At 45.7% G+C, this 16235-nt stretch overlaps 1 protein-coding gene and 1 long non-coding RNA gene across 2 annotated transcripts; one reads left to right on the top strand and one right to left on the bottom strand.

The window, feature by feature from the left end:
* Positions 1–930: 930 nt before the first annotated feature.
* On the bottom strand, positions 931–8298 carry LOC149329669 (uncharacterized). The gene is made up of 2 exons (XM_089559573.1): positions 7926–8298; positions 931–2304 (listed from the first exon to the last, which is right to left on the bottom strand). Exons 1-2 carry the CDS (start codon positions 8193–8195, stop codon positions 1183–1185), a joined length of 1392 nt encoding a protein of 463 aa, XP_089415699.1. The 5' UTR covers positions 8196–8298; the 3' UTR covers positions 931–1182.
* Positions 8299–9842: 1544 nt separating this feature from the next.
* Positions 9843–11740, top strand: LOC149329668 (uncharacterized). The gene is made up of 2 exons (XR_016285451.1): positions 9843–10466; positions 11651–11740. It is a non-coding gene; the product is annotated as an uncharacterized LOC149329668 (long non-coding RNA).
* Positions 11741–16235: the final 4495 nt, after the last annotated feature.

Below are 16235 nucleotides of genomic sequence, written 5' to 3'. Positions count from 1 at the left end.
TCCCTTACGGCGCGGTTCGGATGTCCACCGACGTAAGTGAGACAGTTACTGCGTCATTTCTTTTCCTGAAAAGCCAAGCTTAATAATTACCCTCGACATCGTCACCGTACTAAATCTGAATGCTTATGCACTGTTGCGCTTGTATAAAGTTGAGCAAAAACGGCATATCGATATCGTTTCCTCTCTGGCTCCTTCGCATCAATCTCATTCTCCCTATTCGCACAGCCACAAACTTCAGCTGGTTTGACCTATTACAAGAACGAACTATGGCTGTCAAAAGGTTATCAACTGCTATTTTTACTAAACGGGTTAAGTGACCTCTCCTCACTGTGAAGTATTATTGTTCATTTGAGTTTTTACTAATACAGCAACTGCTGTTGTACGAAGGGTCTTCCACTCTTATCTGTTGGTTGATGCTCAGCCGCCTAGTGTGTCTTTTATTGCTTATAACACGTTGTCGTTTGCTCGACTATGGGTTTCTTGATTGTGTTGTTGTATACTGAGCGTGATTTATACTGAAAAATGACGAAATTCGTTTCTCGTCCCTTGCCACTGCCGTCTGACAGGGGATGAGAACTTCGTCAAGTGGATTTTCTTCGCACGTCCTCCATCAAATTGTCTTCGATGACAAAAAGCTTATTATTAGAGCGTGCGCAGGAAAGGGGAATTCAGTGGGAGAGTTCTTTGTCCTGCAGTGGACTCAGTTAGGATGATGATGAAATGGTGGTGCAGCGTGTCGATAAGCCTGAAAAGCTATCTTTGAGTAAGTTTTTAATTTAAATTTTTTGCATGTCTACTGCTTTCCATTAGCAACTGCAGTGTGTGCGATGCGCTGCGCGATGTCCTTGGCTTGCGCAATCTACATTCAGATTGTTAGAAGAGCACTAAGCAGCGGTAATCTAAGGAGAAAATAAAATACAAACACTAGTTACTAAGCACAAACTTTTATTCGCGACATTGCATTCATTGTCATCCAAATTTTTGAAAATATGGCAATCCAAGCATTGTATTAAACAGTTAGCCATACAGAACTTCCACAAACGGGATATTAGATGGGAATAATTATCAAAGAGCTTTATAAAAATTTTAGCACTGTGAACTGCATTGAATAGACAGCTGCTGCTTATTAGAAAATCTTCCCAAGAACTCCCCTCCCTAAAAATATTTTTCTCCTTGTGCCAATTACGGAAGGAGCTCAAACATTACACGCATCTGATCATTTTCAACGTAGCCGTCTGTGATAAGCTCTTCGACGCTGATTGAATCCTCAATATAGGCGACAATAGAGTTCCTGCATGCTGCTGGCCTTTTAAAGCACACAAGAAAAGAATCACCGCTGACCTGAAGCACGCGGTCTTTCCCTTCTTTCGGATGCATCACGCCAAACTTGATCTTGTGCTGGAATGGCCAATGCAGGATGTCGTCCATGTTGCCCTTATACAGGCGCAGCAGCACAAGCAGTTTTAGGCATTCGCCCTCTTTTTTCAAGCAAACGCCAGGAGACAAGTGGTAGCCGCGCAGGTAGACCAGTTCACCCTCATAGAATGCCACGCCGTTCTTCATCGCTGTCTGCTGGAGTGACTTGACATCTTTTACAGAAAACACGCACAGCGCCTTGCCTATTTCAGTGTTTCGTGGAATGCTTTTCATGTCGCCCTGTACCTGCTGAATAAACTCATTGTTTTCTTGTACTGCTGCTTTTACTGCTTCGATGGCGCTTGCACACACTGACAACTTTTCTACAGTCTTCTTCGCTGCATTGTCCACTTCATCCTTCACAATTTTCTCTATTTTTATGCTTTCAGCAAGACTAAGTGTATCAAGCTTTCCGATCAAGGCTCCTTTTAGCTCCTCGTTAGATGCGCTCACTTTAGACAAGATTCGTGCGCACCTATCATCGCGTTCCGCAACTTCAGCCGTAGCTTCATGTTGTTGAGTTTCTTTGAAGCTATTTATCACGTGGGAAATCTCGTTCAGTCTGTCCCCGTGTGCGCTAATGTGAGAAACTATTTGCCCGAGACATGCCTTGACTTCTAATACCTCTTTTTCAAATGTGCCCTTCAGAGAACAGTCAAAACACGCTGTGTTAGTGGGTTCTAACTGCCCTTCGCCGTCGGATGCGGGGCCAGTTACCGGTTTGCAAAAGCCGTATTTCAGGTGCGGGATCACACTGCAACTGGGAACGGTGGCAGAGCACTTGGGACAGCGAACGGAGTGGTGTCCACAATCGCGCTGGAAGTGTTGGGCGATCCGTGAAGCAGGAGCCACATACTCGCAGCCTGTGCGTTGGTTCCAGCACTTGACCTGAAAAGATAAAGCAGCCCGTTACATTCACAAGCCATCATATACAGGGTGTTCCACCTTAGGCCTTGTGCAAGTTTTAAAAATAGGCTTTTTGAATTAGAAGAGCGCTTTTTCGCCATAGCACTGTCATCTCTGTAGTCAACTGGAATGCGGCTTAGATGTACTAACAGGCTTGTTAACTAAAACTGAATAGTTAACTCTTTAACTATTGCTGTTAGGTTCCCCAATTATTATGAGATGTGTAGCCCGCCATAATTAGTGCCCAGCTTTTAGAATTTTGAAACTGTGGTTACCCTCTACGCTATGGCTGAACAAACTTTGGCTACATCGCTCCAAAATACGAGGTCTGTTAGAAAAGTATCCGACCTTTTGCCGAAGAAAAAAAACTGGAGTAAGTGGAGCGTTGGGAACCTAATCACCTTCAAAGTAGTCTCCTTGAGACTCCACATACTTCTCCCAGTGGTGCTTCCATTGTTGGAAGTATTCTGAAAAGGTCCCTTTCGGAACGGAGTTTAGCTCAGCTGTCGTTGCAGCTATAATGTCCTCTCTTGTCTGAAATCGCCCTCCTTTCAATGGCCTCTTGATTTTGGGAAACAGCCAGAAGTCACAGGAGGCCATATCAGGAGAGTAAGGTGTCTGTTGAACTACAGCAGTTTGGTTTTTCGCAAAGAAAGTGTGAATTTAGTGCGTGGAATGTGCAGGGGCATTGTCATGATGGATGCGCCAATTTCCTGTTGACCTCAACTTCGGCTTCTTGCGCTGCACAGCACAACGCAGGCGACGGAGGACATCCCTGTAGTATTCTTTTGGTCAATGTTTACTTTGTGGGTGCGTACGCGTGGTGTGCCACACAGAGGGAGTCAAAGAAAGCAGTCAGCATCACTCTGACATTGCTGCGCACTTGGCGGGCCTTCTTTGGTCTTGGTGACGTGGAATGCTGCCATTGTGACGACTGGGATTTGGTTTCCGGGTCGTATCTGTACACCCATGACTCGCCACCAGCGATTATGGTTTTGATGAAGTCGGGGTCACTGTTTTTGGAATCCAGCATATCCTGTGAGACTTCAACACGAAGCTGTTTTTGCTCCACTGTGAGCAGCTTCGGCGCGAATTTCGCCGCATCTTTCTCCATGGCGAAATTTTCGGTGGTAATGGAATGTTCAGAAAAATTGGTGACGTCCACCTCTTCCACAATTTCTCGGATAGTCACACGATGGTCCCGCGTCACCACAGCGTTCACTTCAGCAATGACCTGGTCATTTCGGCATGTTGATGGCCGACCGGAGCGTGGCTCACTCTGCACAGATGTGCGGCCGTCTTTAAACCAATTGTGCCACTGTTTAATCTGTATGCTGCTCATAGCATCTTCGCCGAAAGCCGTCTGAATATTCCGAATGGTTTCCACTTGGCTATCGCCAAGTTTCTGGCCAAATTTGATGCAGTAGCGCTGCTCCTGTCGCTCCGCCATTTTCCTTGCTATAAAAAACCGACGAGAGCACTGCGCACTGCCTCACTCAAACGCTGCGTGCCAGTGACTGACGCTATCGGCAGGCGAGAAAAAATTTGTGCATGCGCACGAAGGTTCAAGGTAGGCTGGTGCAAGCGTGCTTGTTTCAAATCCATCAGGTGTTCATAAAAAAAAATGAAGTCGGATACTTTTCTAACAGACCTCGTATATGCGCTTTCGAGAACGTTGCAGGAAAAGCAACCTCTTCAGTGCGTGCAACTCGTCAAAATAATTAAATTTTATTGGGCCGCAGTGCCTAGCAAACCGTATTTTCTAAATTTAGGAACTGATATGGATATTACTTACGGTTGGCTACACGACTACCTATAATTGAGAAGCCTAACGGTAATAGTTAAAAAGATAACAGTTCAATATTAGGTAACCAGCCTGCTAGCCGAATTCCGATGTACTACACCACAGATAACGCTATGCCGAAAAAAGTGCTCTTCTAACTCAAAAAGCTTATCCTTACAAAATGAGCAGTGTTTGGTGAAACACACTGTTTACGTCTCAACTCAGTGGGAGACTTTGTCGTTTGGTTCAAATTATCTTGCTCTATGAAATGAAAATGACCGGTTTTATGCATTCTCTGAGGTTGACAGATTTTTATCTCGCTTCAGGTAATTTTCAAAGCGGCAATGGTTGAACTGTATTGTTTGGAAATCTAAGTTCATTTCCGCAATTTACATCTAAACGGCGAGTTCTATATTATTCTACTGACATATGTAAAAAAAAAACAATACCTCTCTAGTTTCAAACAATGCTATCGCTGATAAATTTTGTCCAATCCGGGCTTCAGTCATAAGACTGGTAACAGCGCGAGAGAGACCTAAAAGAAACTTATGACTCAGCGCGTTTGCAAACAAACGAAACATATCGCTAATGAAAAAACATCAAGCATTTTCTCAGCGTTTTAACCACACATTCAAAAGTTGTGAGGTTCTGACGTCCTTATGTGATACAACGAGTGAGGGACGCCGTAGTGGAGGGCTCCGAATAATTTTGACTTCATGGCATTATTTACCGTGCGCGGATATCCACAGAACAGAGACGTTTTTAGAGCATTAACTCTACTGGTCACGTTTCGAGCCTCCGAGTTATGTTGATTCCACGGATAGAATCCAAGATGGCGGGTTCCACGGCATTTTATCCCAGTGATTGCCACGGTAACCGCGGTGGTTACATGATGTAACAAAACATTAACACGCGGCAGCATGCCTGAGCATCACAAATTTTAAGTAAACTAAGTTGACCCGATGTATATATATATATATATATATATATATATATATATATATATATATATATATATATAGCAAGCAAAGAAGGGGAATGAGGGGCTCGTTGTAAATATGACAAGCCAACAGCCACAGAAACCAAGGGGCACAGGGGATTTTTTTTAAATTAATTTATTTATTTTGTGGTGTTGATCAATTTAGAATATTACTGAATATGTCATCGCTTAAAACTAATTGATTAGAAAAGCAGAAGAAAAAACAACCACATGCCGCCGGTGGGATCCGAACCCACGACCTCCGAATTACGCGTCCGGTGCTCTACCTCTGAGCTACGGCGACGGCTGTCAATCCTTCTGCTTTCGGTAGTATTTATGTTTACAAGTAACCTAACCTTGAGAGTGTTCATCAGCGCCACCCACGTTCATAAGCGGCGGACGTAGAACGTCCTGAGTTACCGCTGGTGTGACGTAGAACGTCATCGAACGGAGAGGGTGGAAGCTGTGTGAGAACCCTCTTATGCTTCCTGTGGAATCAAGGCTGCCAGAATCGAGGCCCTCGCTAAGCAATTAAGCAAACAAAGAAGGGGAATGAGGGGCTCGTTGTAAATATGACAGAAGCCAACAGCCACAGAAACCAAGGGGCACAGGGGATTTTTTATTTTTTTTAATTAATTTATTTATTTTGTGGTGTTGATCAATTTAGAATATTACTGAATATGTCATCGCTTAAAGCTAATTGATTAGAAAAGCAGAAGAAAAAACAACCACATGCCGCCAGTGGGATCCGAACCCACGACCTCCGAATTACGCGTCCGGTGCTCTACCTCTGAGCTACGGCGACGGCTGTCAATCCTTCTGCTTTCGGGGGTATTTATGTTTACAAGTAACCTAACCTTGAGAGTGTATATATATATATATATATATATATATATATATATATATATATATATAAGATGCGAAATTGAGAAACGCTTCTTTTAAGCAAACGTTTATTGGGAGTCGACGTTTCTGAAAGACAGGCTCTGTCCGAAACGTCGACTCCCGATAAACGTTTGCTTAAAAGAAGCGTTTCTCAATTTCGCATCTTATTTAAACTAGCAACCAAGTACGTTTATCTTATTGTGCTATATATATATATATATATATAACTTCATCAACTTGGACAGTTGCCCGACTTTGACGCCTGCCATAGAGAGAATATACAGGGTGTGCCAGCTAACTTGGACCAAGATTTATAAAAAAACTAAGCGTTCTTCAGCACTGAAATCGCGTGGATGTTGTTGAGGTTTATCTAAATTTACAGAACCATTTTTTCGCTCCTCCTATTTGAATAATTAGTCGAGATACATAAATTAACTTTTTAAATATAGCTTGAAACGTTCAGGCGTCAATAGGAAAGTTGTGGAACTCAACAAATATCGTCCAACCCAGGCACTTCCAACGAGATAGACATAGCGTGGCCATTTTTATTCGGGAAAAACGAAAGCCCGCGGAGTTTAAAAAATACCACGTGACAGCGCGCTCCGTGCGCCCGGATGCGCCGCGATTACAGCGCTCTCATCCGTGCTTCTTAAGAAACATTACCTGCTTCGGACCTTTCGTGCTGCCCAAGACAGGGCTTCGCGATGTGCTTGGTTCCAAGATAAGCGCCAGTGGGTACGGGCGGCAATGAAAAGAAAGCGCGACTCCTGTTTTTCAGCGTAATTCACACGACGTTATCAGGCTCGTTATGTGCGTCTTTGCTTCTTGGGATCTTGCTCCCAACTTCAAACTCATGAGATTGTCATCGTTCCTCTGCATGCATTCTGCTAACGTGAGTGTGCAGTTATTGCCGCAGAAACGGGAGCCGCGCTTTCTTTCAACTCCCGTCCGAACCCACTGGCGCTTATTTTGGAACCAAGCACATCGCGAAGCCCTGTATTAGGCAGCACAAAAGGCCCGAAGCGGGTGATGTTTCTAACAAAGCACGGATTAGAGCGCTGTAATCGCGGCGCATCCGGGCGCACGGAGCGCGCTGTCACGTGGTATTTTTTAAACTCCGCCGGCTTTCGTTTTTCCCGAATAAAAACGGCCACGCTAAGTCTATCTCGTTGGAAGCGCCTGGTTTGGACTATATTTGTGCAGCTCCACAACTTTCCTATTGACGCCTGAACGTTTCAAGCTATATTTAAAAAGTTATTTTATTTATCTCGCTAATTTATTTATACCAAGTTGGAGCCTAGCGAAAAGCCTAAATCGACGGCCTCCATATATCATAAGCGTATGCAATCTTACGTATGCTACGATATACCTTACGATATATCTTACGATATATCGTAAGCGTATGCAATCTTACCTTCGTATTTTAGTGCCGCTTATGCAAACGGAGACAAAACGATAGTCTCAGCCCAGTGGCACCGCCTGGTGTTTAGAATGGGGACTATTTTTTTAACAAAACCGACCCTCATCTCAGGACTAGAAATGGCAGAATTGTGGGTCTACATAAAAAATAAAGGCACTTAATTGCTTGTATGTTTTGTTATAGGTGAGATGAGACGAAGCGAAAGCCCAGTGGCCTCTTTACGGCCAGTGAACGTATTGAAAGTGGCAGCGAGAGATCCTGCTTCAAAAAAGGTCGCCAGTTTGGAAATGATGTTTGAACGTGCACAAGAGCCACGTACGCTAAACTCGCGAAATTGCGTACGGAACGCGAGGGTACGTTAACGCACTATATGAAAGTGTTTGGCGCATGCCCCCTTTGAACCACACTATCTCATATAGATGCCTATTTTGTACTGACACTACATTTTGCTCCGTCGGAACGTCGCCTGTGCACTCATCGCAGCTTTGGTTGTGCTGCAAGGAACTACTTCTAGTATACATTCCGTACTCGCTCACCTCTCTCCTCAAGAGCTCTTCTGCACGGAACTCCCTCCAGTCGACGTCATCGTCCTGGCACTCGTAGCCGTCCAGCGGACAGACGTGTAGGCCTTCTTCAGCACACTGCCCGTAGCACGACTCGCACAGCGTGTGGGAGCATGGAAGCAACGCTGACTTCGGGCGCACCAATCCGCACGCCCCACAAACTCTGTTCGGTGGAAGAGGCTTGAGGAAGTGCAGGGGCCTCCAGTCCAGCTCGCTGGAAAATCCGACAAGCTTGTACTCCATGGTTCGGGGAAGCGTCGTTCAACGTCAACGTCCGCTCGCATTCACTACGAAGGACGACAGCCGCCCGTCAATGCGCGCTCTAATCTCCTCTATCGCCGGTCGTCAAGGCGACATTCGGGGAGATATCCGCTTCCTGTCGGATGTCGCATGGCTGAGCGCACGGCCTAGGAGCCAATAATCAGTTCAGCTGCGTCTTGTCGCTCTTTGCTTTTAACGCCAGAGCGCCAGTCCCACCGTGTCGGGAAAAAGAAAAAACTCCGCCGTTTTTGCAGCATTGTTGGCCGGAGTGACCGGCCACTCCGGAACCCTAATGCCCACATAAGTCACATGACCTTGTGGTGTCGTCACAACCGGCCCACCAGATTTTGAACAAGCTGACCATGTGGCACGTGGGTGTTAAATGAATGGTGGTCGTGAGAGGTTACGCGAGAAGAGTAACCTGGGTCCATAGGCGCCAAGTGCGGGGAAGGGGGGGGGGGGAGGAGAGGAGGGTTGGGAGGCTCGAGACCCCCCCCCAGGAGATTTTGCGGCGGGGGCAAATTTACACGGGCGACGGGAAGTCGCCGAGAGCGACGTCGCTTTTTCCAGCTGCACGCTTCACGACATGAACGGCGAAGTATACACTGGAGCAAAAAAAAAAAACACGCAACAAAGTAAAATATACAAACTCTGACGGATCACCACTTTATATCAGCGCCAACGTACCGTTCGCCACTTGTTGATCGCCAACACAAAGTTCACATGAGTCACTGCGACACAAACACTTCTTTTTTATTCGATCGTCATTAAATGCACATTCCCACAATCGTATCATCATGGTGTACTACTGAAGACTGGAAGACTGCGGTGGCCATACCAGTGCATAAAGCCGGAGGTAAACGGAATGCATCGAACCACTGACCCATATCTTTGAAACGAATAACATGAAAATTAGTGGCGGCGGTACCACGCTAGCGGCGGTCAGCAGCCGTTTTTCGTCATGTTTGTGTGAGCGGTGTGGCTCATCCGTTTGCGCTAGAAAAATGATATTGAGCGCATTGTAAAGATAATTGTATCTTCTTTGCGATGGTATGTGTCGCTAAAAGCTATTCATGTTAGTATGATAGCAGTGAGCAAAAGAGCGAGGGGCATAAAACGATATTTTTGCTCGACTTGCCTGCGTTGGATTTGCTGTTGACGAAAACTACTGCTCCGAAAAGAAAACTGCTTCTGCAGCTTTTAGATTAAGTGTGACCCGAGGACCTTACAGGCAATTTATTGAGTTATATTGGGTGGTTATTTAGAACTGGTGCCATAAAAAAGTGTGAAATTTAAAAGAATGGCGCATTAATAACTCCTAGTCCAGTTCATAAATCACAAACATATTTAGCAGGATTGTAGATAGTACCCATGTTGTTAATTCTTGAAAATTTCATTGAGCTACATGTCATAATTTTTTAGTTTTCATTGTTCAAAGTTGGTCGTAACCTAGAAACTGCGCTTTTTTGATCTGAGTTTTAGAAGGAAGTAAACGTCGTATAGGGAACAAATTTTGCACGCGAAATATTTAGGAAATATTCAAGGACCTGCTCAAGTCCGAATTTTGCTATGACAAACAGAACGGTATTAATGCGCCATTCAATTGCGCTATTTTTTGGTGTGCCGTAACCTCCGCAAAATACATCCAGCGCGAAAGATCACTGTTATATTCCAGGCTTTTTTGACAGGAACTGAAGTCCCTGGTCTTAAACTACCAGTGATGTAAATTTGGGTATGATAAACGACTCATGTTAGCTCGCACTCGCCCCGTTTGTTGGTCGACGGGGCTGCTGCATTTGAATCTCGCGGGCGTTTTGACTCAACAATGGAGTTCCGCCGGTCAACGACAGTGGCGCTGTCAAACATTTTGAAGCAAGACGTACGAGACAGTAACTATTGGGGTTTACTGAAACGTGTGCGCAGCGCCTCCCCTGTGTGTGTGACGCCCGCAACTCTCGCCCCGGTACTCTGTACCGGTACGGACGACTGACTACGCTGAAGCCTGTCCTGCCTTTCGGTCGCTTCTTCGGCTGCTCCGCAGGCTGTCATCGGTGTATCGTGCTGTTTTGCTTGTTGTTTTTTTTTTACTGTGCTTTTGTATTTATGTGCAGCGCCGTTTTTTATCACGTTATCTTGCCAGTTTTTTTGTGTGTAAAAGTGTCAAATGGGGAATCGGCGGCGATACCTTCAACGCAAAAGGTCGACGATCACAAAGCTTCGTACGCGCATGGCTGATGTCAGGGCCAAACGCAGGTGAGCCATTCTGACCGCAATTTTGTTATTAGTATGTGCATTGAAGTCCCAACTGTACCTGTGTCGCGTGCGTGAGCTACCTCGTAGTGTGTGTTATCGAGTGCGGTTTTTCATGAACGCGTGTGCAAGATTACCAGTGTCACGGCACTGTGACATTTCGTAAGGCGCCTAGTCGTTTGCTCTTTTGCAACAATATAGTTTTTCTTTCCGCCCTCCTGTTATGGCCTCGTAGGTGAGTATATGTGAGGTAAAATCATTATAGAGGGTATTTTTGCTATAAACTTATCACTTGTTTCATACAAATGCTTGAAAGCTACACAGCCCTCGTTGAGTTGGGTGTTTTCCTTAGCTGAAAAGGCGCTGAAGCACATTTGTGGATGAATGCACTCTAAATATGCTTGTAATTGATTTTCAAATGTAACCGTTGAGATCCCTGCTATATGAAACATGAAACAGTGTGTTTTCATTTCTTTCCGCTTTATATTTTCAAAAATGTGGGGCTTTTATATGTCCGTTGCAACGTCACTGTTGAGTTGTTTCTTTTTCCCAAGTATAGCTTAGTTGGACATGCTGTACTTCTTATGCCTGCTCTTTTCTTCTGTTCTATAGCTGCGTCTTTTCTTTTGCTACTAGCCCGCTTGTGGCGTTCACTTTCCTTGGAAGCACAGTATCAATATACACTTTCAAGGGATATTCAACCTCACAGCTCACATTTTTCTGCTTGTGTGTAATGGATACAGTCTTCTGCTGGTAAGCTTTTTCTTCGTGAACTGCTGGTGACATCAAAACAAGCAGTGTATCATTGTTCCAGCAGCTTTGTATCACCCTGTATGGCATAAGCAGAATATGTTTCTATCGTGCTCAGCAGGCTTTTATCCTAACATATCTGCTCTCATTGTTACAGTGGCAGCAAATTACTTAGATGTATGTAAGGACTTTTCAGTCCACTTGCTATGTTTATGCACATATTTTCTTTCCTTTTCCGTTACTGCCCTCACATTTTTGTATGACGGGAGGTAAGCATATGTGTTTGTGTGTTACTGAAACACTAAGTCAATGGAAAGTAACTGCAATGGTTGAGCAGTAAAGAACAAGCTAATACCCACTTTTGAGCACTGACATTTCCTGTCACTTCCTGAAAATAGACTCACATATGACATTGGTATGGTCTTGTTTGCTTGCAGGCTGCCACCATGATGTGTGGGGGAGTTGTGCAAGGCATCTGAACGTGCTTAGCAGATGTTGCAATAAAATGGTCCTGTTTTTATAAGGAACATGCGTTTGTCTTTTGAAAATGCACATCAATGGAAGTGAATGAAGCCTTCTGCTTCTGCCTCTACCAGTGGCGAAGTGCATGTGTGGACAGTGCGATTTCACTAGCATTGTAGTTGCAAAGCATGCCCCCAAAATTATATGTCAATCACACACTGCAAGAAAAAAAGAATGCACGGATAACATTCTTGAAAGGTATATGGGAGCGTAGCTGGTGATATGCATGCGCGCAATGCAGCAAAAACAATGCCAGCATCTCTTGCCATTGTTTGCACTGCATGAAATACCAGTACTTTCCCTCAGCGGTGTGCAAACCACGGATACCGAAATCGTTAGAAATGCAATCAGTTGTCAGTCTCGGCTACAGGGTATTATGATTCAAAACTAGCTCTTGTAAATGGCGGTTTCCGGAAGAGCTGCTCCACAATAGTACAGCGACATTTGCTGCGCATGGCGCTGCACGATTGCGCGTGTAGTGTCTAGATAGGAGTAGGTGAGTATGGAAGTCTGCTATGGTGGGCTTGCTGCTCGCACCGCTGGCACTTGCCACGTGCCAGCGCAAGTGCCAATCTGCTCGCGGGTGCTCAAAAGCGGTGGTGTCCCTCGTTGTTAGTCATGGCTGGAATTCCGCTCCGGTCAAGAATGGAGAAAATTGTGCTGCGGGCGTGCGGGGCAGCTTGGTGTATGCGAGTGAGAGGGGAGCTTGCGGAGCGGGCGAGCGTAGTGTATGTGTGTGTGAGAGAGAGAGAGCGCGGTCGCCCTCTCCCGAAGTGCGCGCCTCACGTGTCAGGTCGCCGGCAACTTTCGCGGTCCTTCCCACTGGCTGTATCGCCTCGCGTAATGGAAATACAAGCAGGAGGGAAGGTTTTCCCTCTCTCTCTACCCTTTGTTTTCCCCTTCACTGTCATCTCGCTTTCCATTTCCATCCCCCAGTCCCAGCTCAGGTGCTTCTAGACATGATAGCAGATGCCGGCGCTGGCAAGAATCCTTTTACCTTCTTTTTCATTTACAATAAAAGCCACTTACTACTACTACTCAGGATAGTTCCGTGAACACGAGGGGCCGAGAGCTTCTGGTGAAATTTATTGGAAACTGGTATGAAGTCCTTTGGCTGGGTGGTCTGTGGATGACATTGGTGAAAACATTTTGTCTAAGAGCTATTTTTCAGCAGATTTCGAAGCTCTCTCAGCAAAACCATCAAGGACTTCAGGATAATTCAGCAAGGTTATGTGGGAAGCAGGTTTTACATCGCGAATTGTTTTTTGACCTGGTTTACAAAGCGGGGAACATAATATGACGTTAGTGTCGATCCGTATTCACAAATTAGAAGAAAGACCATAAATATTTTCAAAATGGTGCTCGTCTACCTGATAAACATTTACGACCAGATTTTCATTAGCGTGGTTATGAAAAAACCCTAATTGGAAGGGTCCGGAACTCTACATTTTACCAGATCTGACGAACGCTTCAGCCTCTTGCTCAGGACGGTTCCTCATGCTTGTTTACAAAAAAGCATACAGCAGCAGCATGCTTGCATTGTCTTCGCATTCCGGCCTTGAAATAGCATTTGCCACAGCGGTTGCTTTTGTGTGCATGGTCATGAAACGTGAAAAAAATCTGCCATCATTTACACACACATCTATTTTCCTCAATATTTCATGACATTCTAAGATATTACGGGAGTAGGCATTGCTCTGGCTGAATGTAACTTCTAAGTCAAAATGTTTGCTTGCACATGAATGAGCACATATAGCGATGGCTCTGCAAATAAAGTGTTCCCGCATGCGCGGTAATCTCTTCAGCTTCGCATATCTGTTTAGAGGCACTTTATGTTCGCATAAAGATTGTGTTTATTATTATTAGCGCAAAACGTAACAAAACCCCATTGTATTGGCCTCGAATTTCAAGTTGATTCACTCAGGACACACACTTTCTGTCACTTCCCCATGGAGGTAGTTTTCATTGACAATCTGCTCCACTGAGTGCACGTGATCAATTAGCAATTTTCGCTCCTTCAAGTTGACAGAAAAAAAAAATGTTTTCACTATTTTCTGGGACACACATCTTAGGCTCTACATTTTTCTCACCTGAAAAAGAAAAAAAACGCGACTGCGCATACAGATTTGCAGGCAGGCCAACACGTGCAAAGAAAACTGGCTTCCTTCAAGACACACGTCATCAACGCACGTGCTTCTGGTCCGAAGGGCAAAACATGCGCCGTACCGAGAAGGCTCACACTGGGAGAAGAAGGCTGCCAGGCGTTTCGAATCAGGGAACAAAGCTGGTGGGGGAGTGCTCGGCACCTGAAAAACCGGTTCAGAACCGAAATTCGACGATTTTGCCCATCGGGGCACACCTTTTTGACGTCACACTGTTTACATCAGGGAGAGGTCTATTATGAGGCACCGGCCGGATACACTGGCGCCCGGAGCGCGCTCCTGCCATCCGGCCTAAGTCATTCAGCGCAAGCGTTTCCCCTCTTCTATCCTGTGAGGGCCGGCGAGGCGTCTCGAATCGGGGTAAAAAGGCGGCGAAGGAGCCCTCGGGACCAACAACACCGGCTCAGAACCAAAAGTTGTCAGTTCTGCCAACCGGGCCACAACTTTTTGACGTCACGCTGTTTACAATAGGGAGGGGGTTTCACAGTTCTGCGAAGCTGATGTTTTGCGAAGGCGATTGACATGCGGCCGTTCCAATCCAAGGTTCTTCTGCAGCCAAGGCCAGGCTAGAAAGAGGAGACAGACCTGTGTGCCTCTGCTGCGGGGAGTGGGTACAACTTGTCAGGGTGCACCCGCCCTGGGCGCAGTGGGGTTTGTAATAAAAATCTTTAGCGCGGCACCCAACCCTTGCTCTCACCGTCGTGGTGAAGCGGTGCGTTCCGCGTTTCTTTCCAGGAACGACGCTTGCTCCGTCAACAACTGCGGGGGGTGGGGGGAACGTACACTGCCAGTAGCCTTTATGCGCTCGCAGTTACATGCGTGGTCCTGACAGTCAACAGACTCGAGCGACAAGACGCGGTCAGGTTCGCCAGCGTAGCCTTGTAAAGTGCACCGGGGAAGGCGTGTCCACAGATGACTCACCCCTTTCATTTCTGCCTATTGAAGCCAGCACTGCCCGTTACTGCTCTGGAGACCACCTGCACCCACAATTATAAATGCATTTTCGCAGAAAACATTCAAGGGCGTTCAGGCAACCCTGCAAACGCGTTTCTGAAGAACGGCAGATTGGGCTACTTGGAGTTGATACATAGGGATTGAGTGGACAACAGCCCTGCCAGACACTGACACAGAATAAGATGAGACACACAGAAGGAGCCTCCTTGTACGTCGTCTTTTTCTCTGTGAGTGTCTGGTATCGCTGTTGGACCACTAACATAAAACGTGCTCCGCCTGGCGGCCGCTAGGAGGGTACGCTAATCGAAAACTTGGCATAATGCAATACAGTAAGCCGTTAGTACTGGCTCGAGTATCCGAACTGCTGACATGATAGTACCAACACAGCAGCTTTTTTTTTCTCTGCCTGCTCATGGATACAGCTGCGGACATATAACAAGACGAAAATAGCTACACACACACAAATACGCGAGGCCTTGCGCGAGTGCGTTTGTTGAGTCCATGTGGAGAAAGAAAACAAAGCAGTGTGCAGGGGCGTTATTGTTCATTTCCCCTATCCCCCTAGCTGACAGAGTCCCATTATCTAAAAGCGACTGTCCACCCGGAAAGACGTGTAGTCGATTTTTTTTTTCGGCAGCAGTGAAGAGAAATCAGGGCTGAGAGCCTACATGTTGCGCCGCCGGGGTGGGGGGTCTGTATGCGCTGCAGAAAATCTAGAAATCTGAGTTTACCGTAGGAACTTCGTCCAGCGTACTTGTATACACGTGGCGATAAAAAGTTATAATTTCTGAAAATGAAGTGGCATCATGTTTGAGTTGTAACTGCTACATTTTGATAGTTTTCAAACGCAATTTAGTGACTTTTCAAAAATGGTTTACTGTGTATGATCGTACACGGCAAAGATATTTTTGAAACCATACCATTTCCCGTGTTTGAATGTGTTTGTGCGCGTGCGTGGGGGGATTTATACCCCTGTCACACGGCAACTTTAGTGATACTTTCACGAAGCGCACTCCCCATGAACGAATGGCACTTTCATTGCGTTGTCACATGGCAAAAAGAGGTGCTATTTGGAAATGATGATAGTGACGATGGGTGTTGCAGGTAGTGACGATCGGTGCTGCAGCACATTGTGAAAATTAGTTTGTTTTCGCAAATACTTGCAAAATATGTCATAGCAGATGTAATTGCTTTCGCGTCTGATCGCATGCTGTTATCTAAGAAAGCATCACGAGCCTGAGATTAGCAATATCTCTGCTACACGGGCGTTTCAAATACCTTCCAACCGAGTATCATTCGAGTCGGATGTCGCCTTGTGCAGCTGCACGAACTATTCAATGGCATTTGGCTGACATACTATCAAGTCAATGGAGCTCCGCGAAGG

Source organism: Amblyomma mixtum, chromosome 9 (genome assembly GCF_055824585.1).
Source record: "Amblyomma mixtum isolate Tamu chromosome 9, ASM5582458v1, whole genome shotgun sequence".
NCBI classification, from domain to species: Eukaryota; Metazoa; Arthropoda; class Arachnida; order Ixodida; family Ixodidae; genus Amblyomma; species Amblyomma mixtum.
The sequence above is the reverse complement of the archived record's forward strand: the minus strand, read 5'-3'. Positions and strand labels throughout refer to the sequence as shown.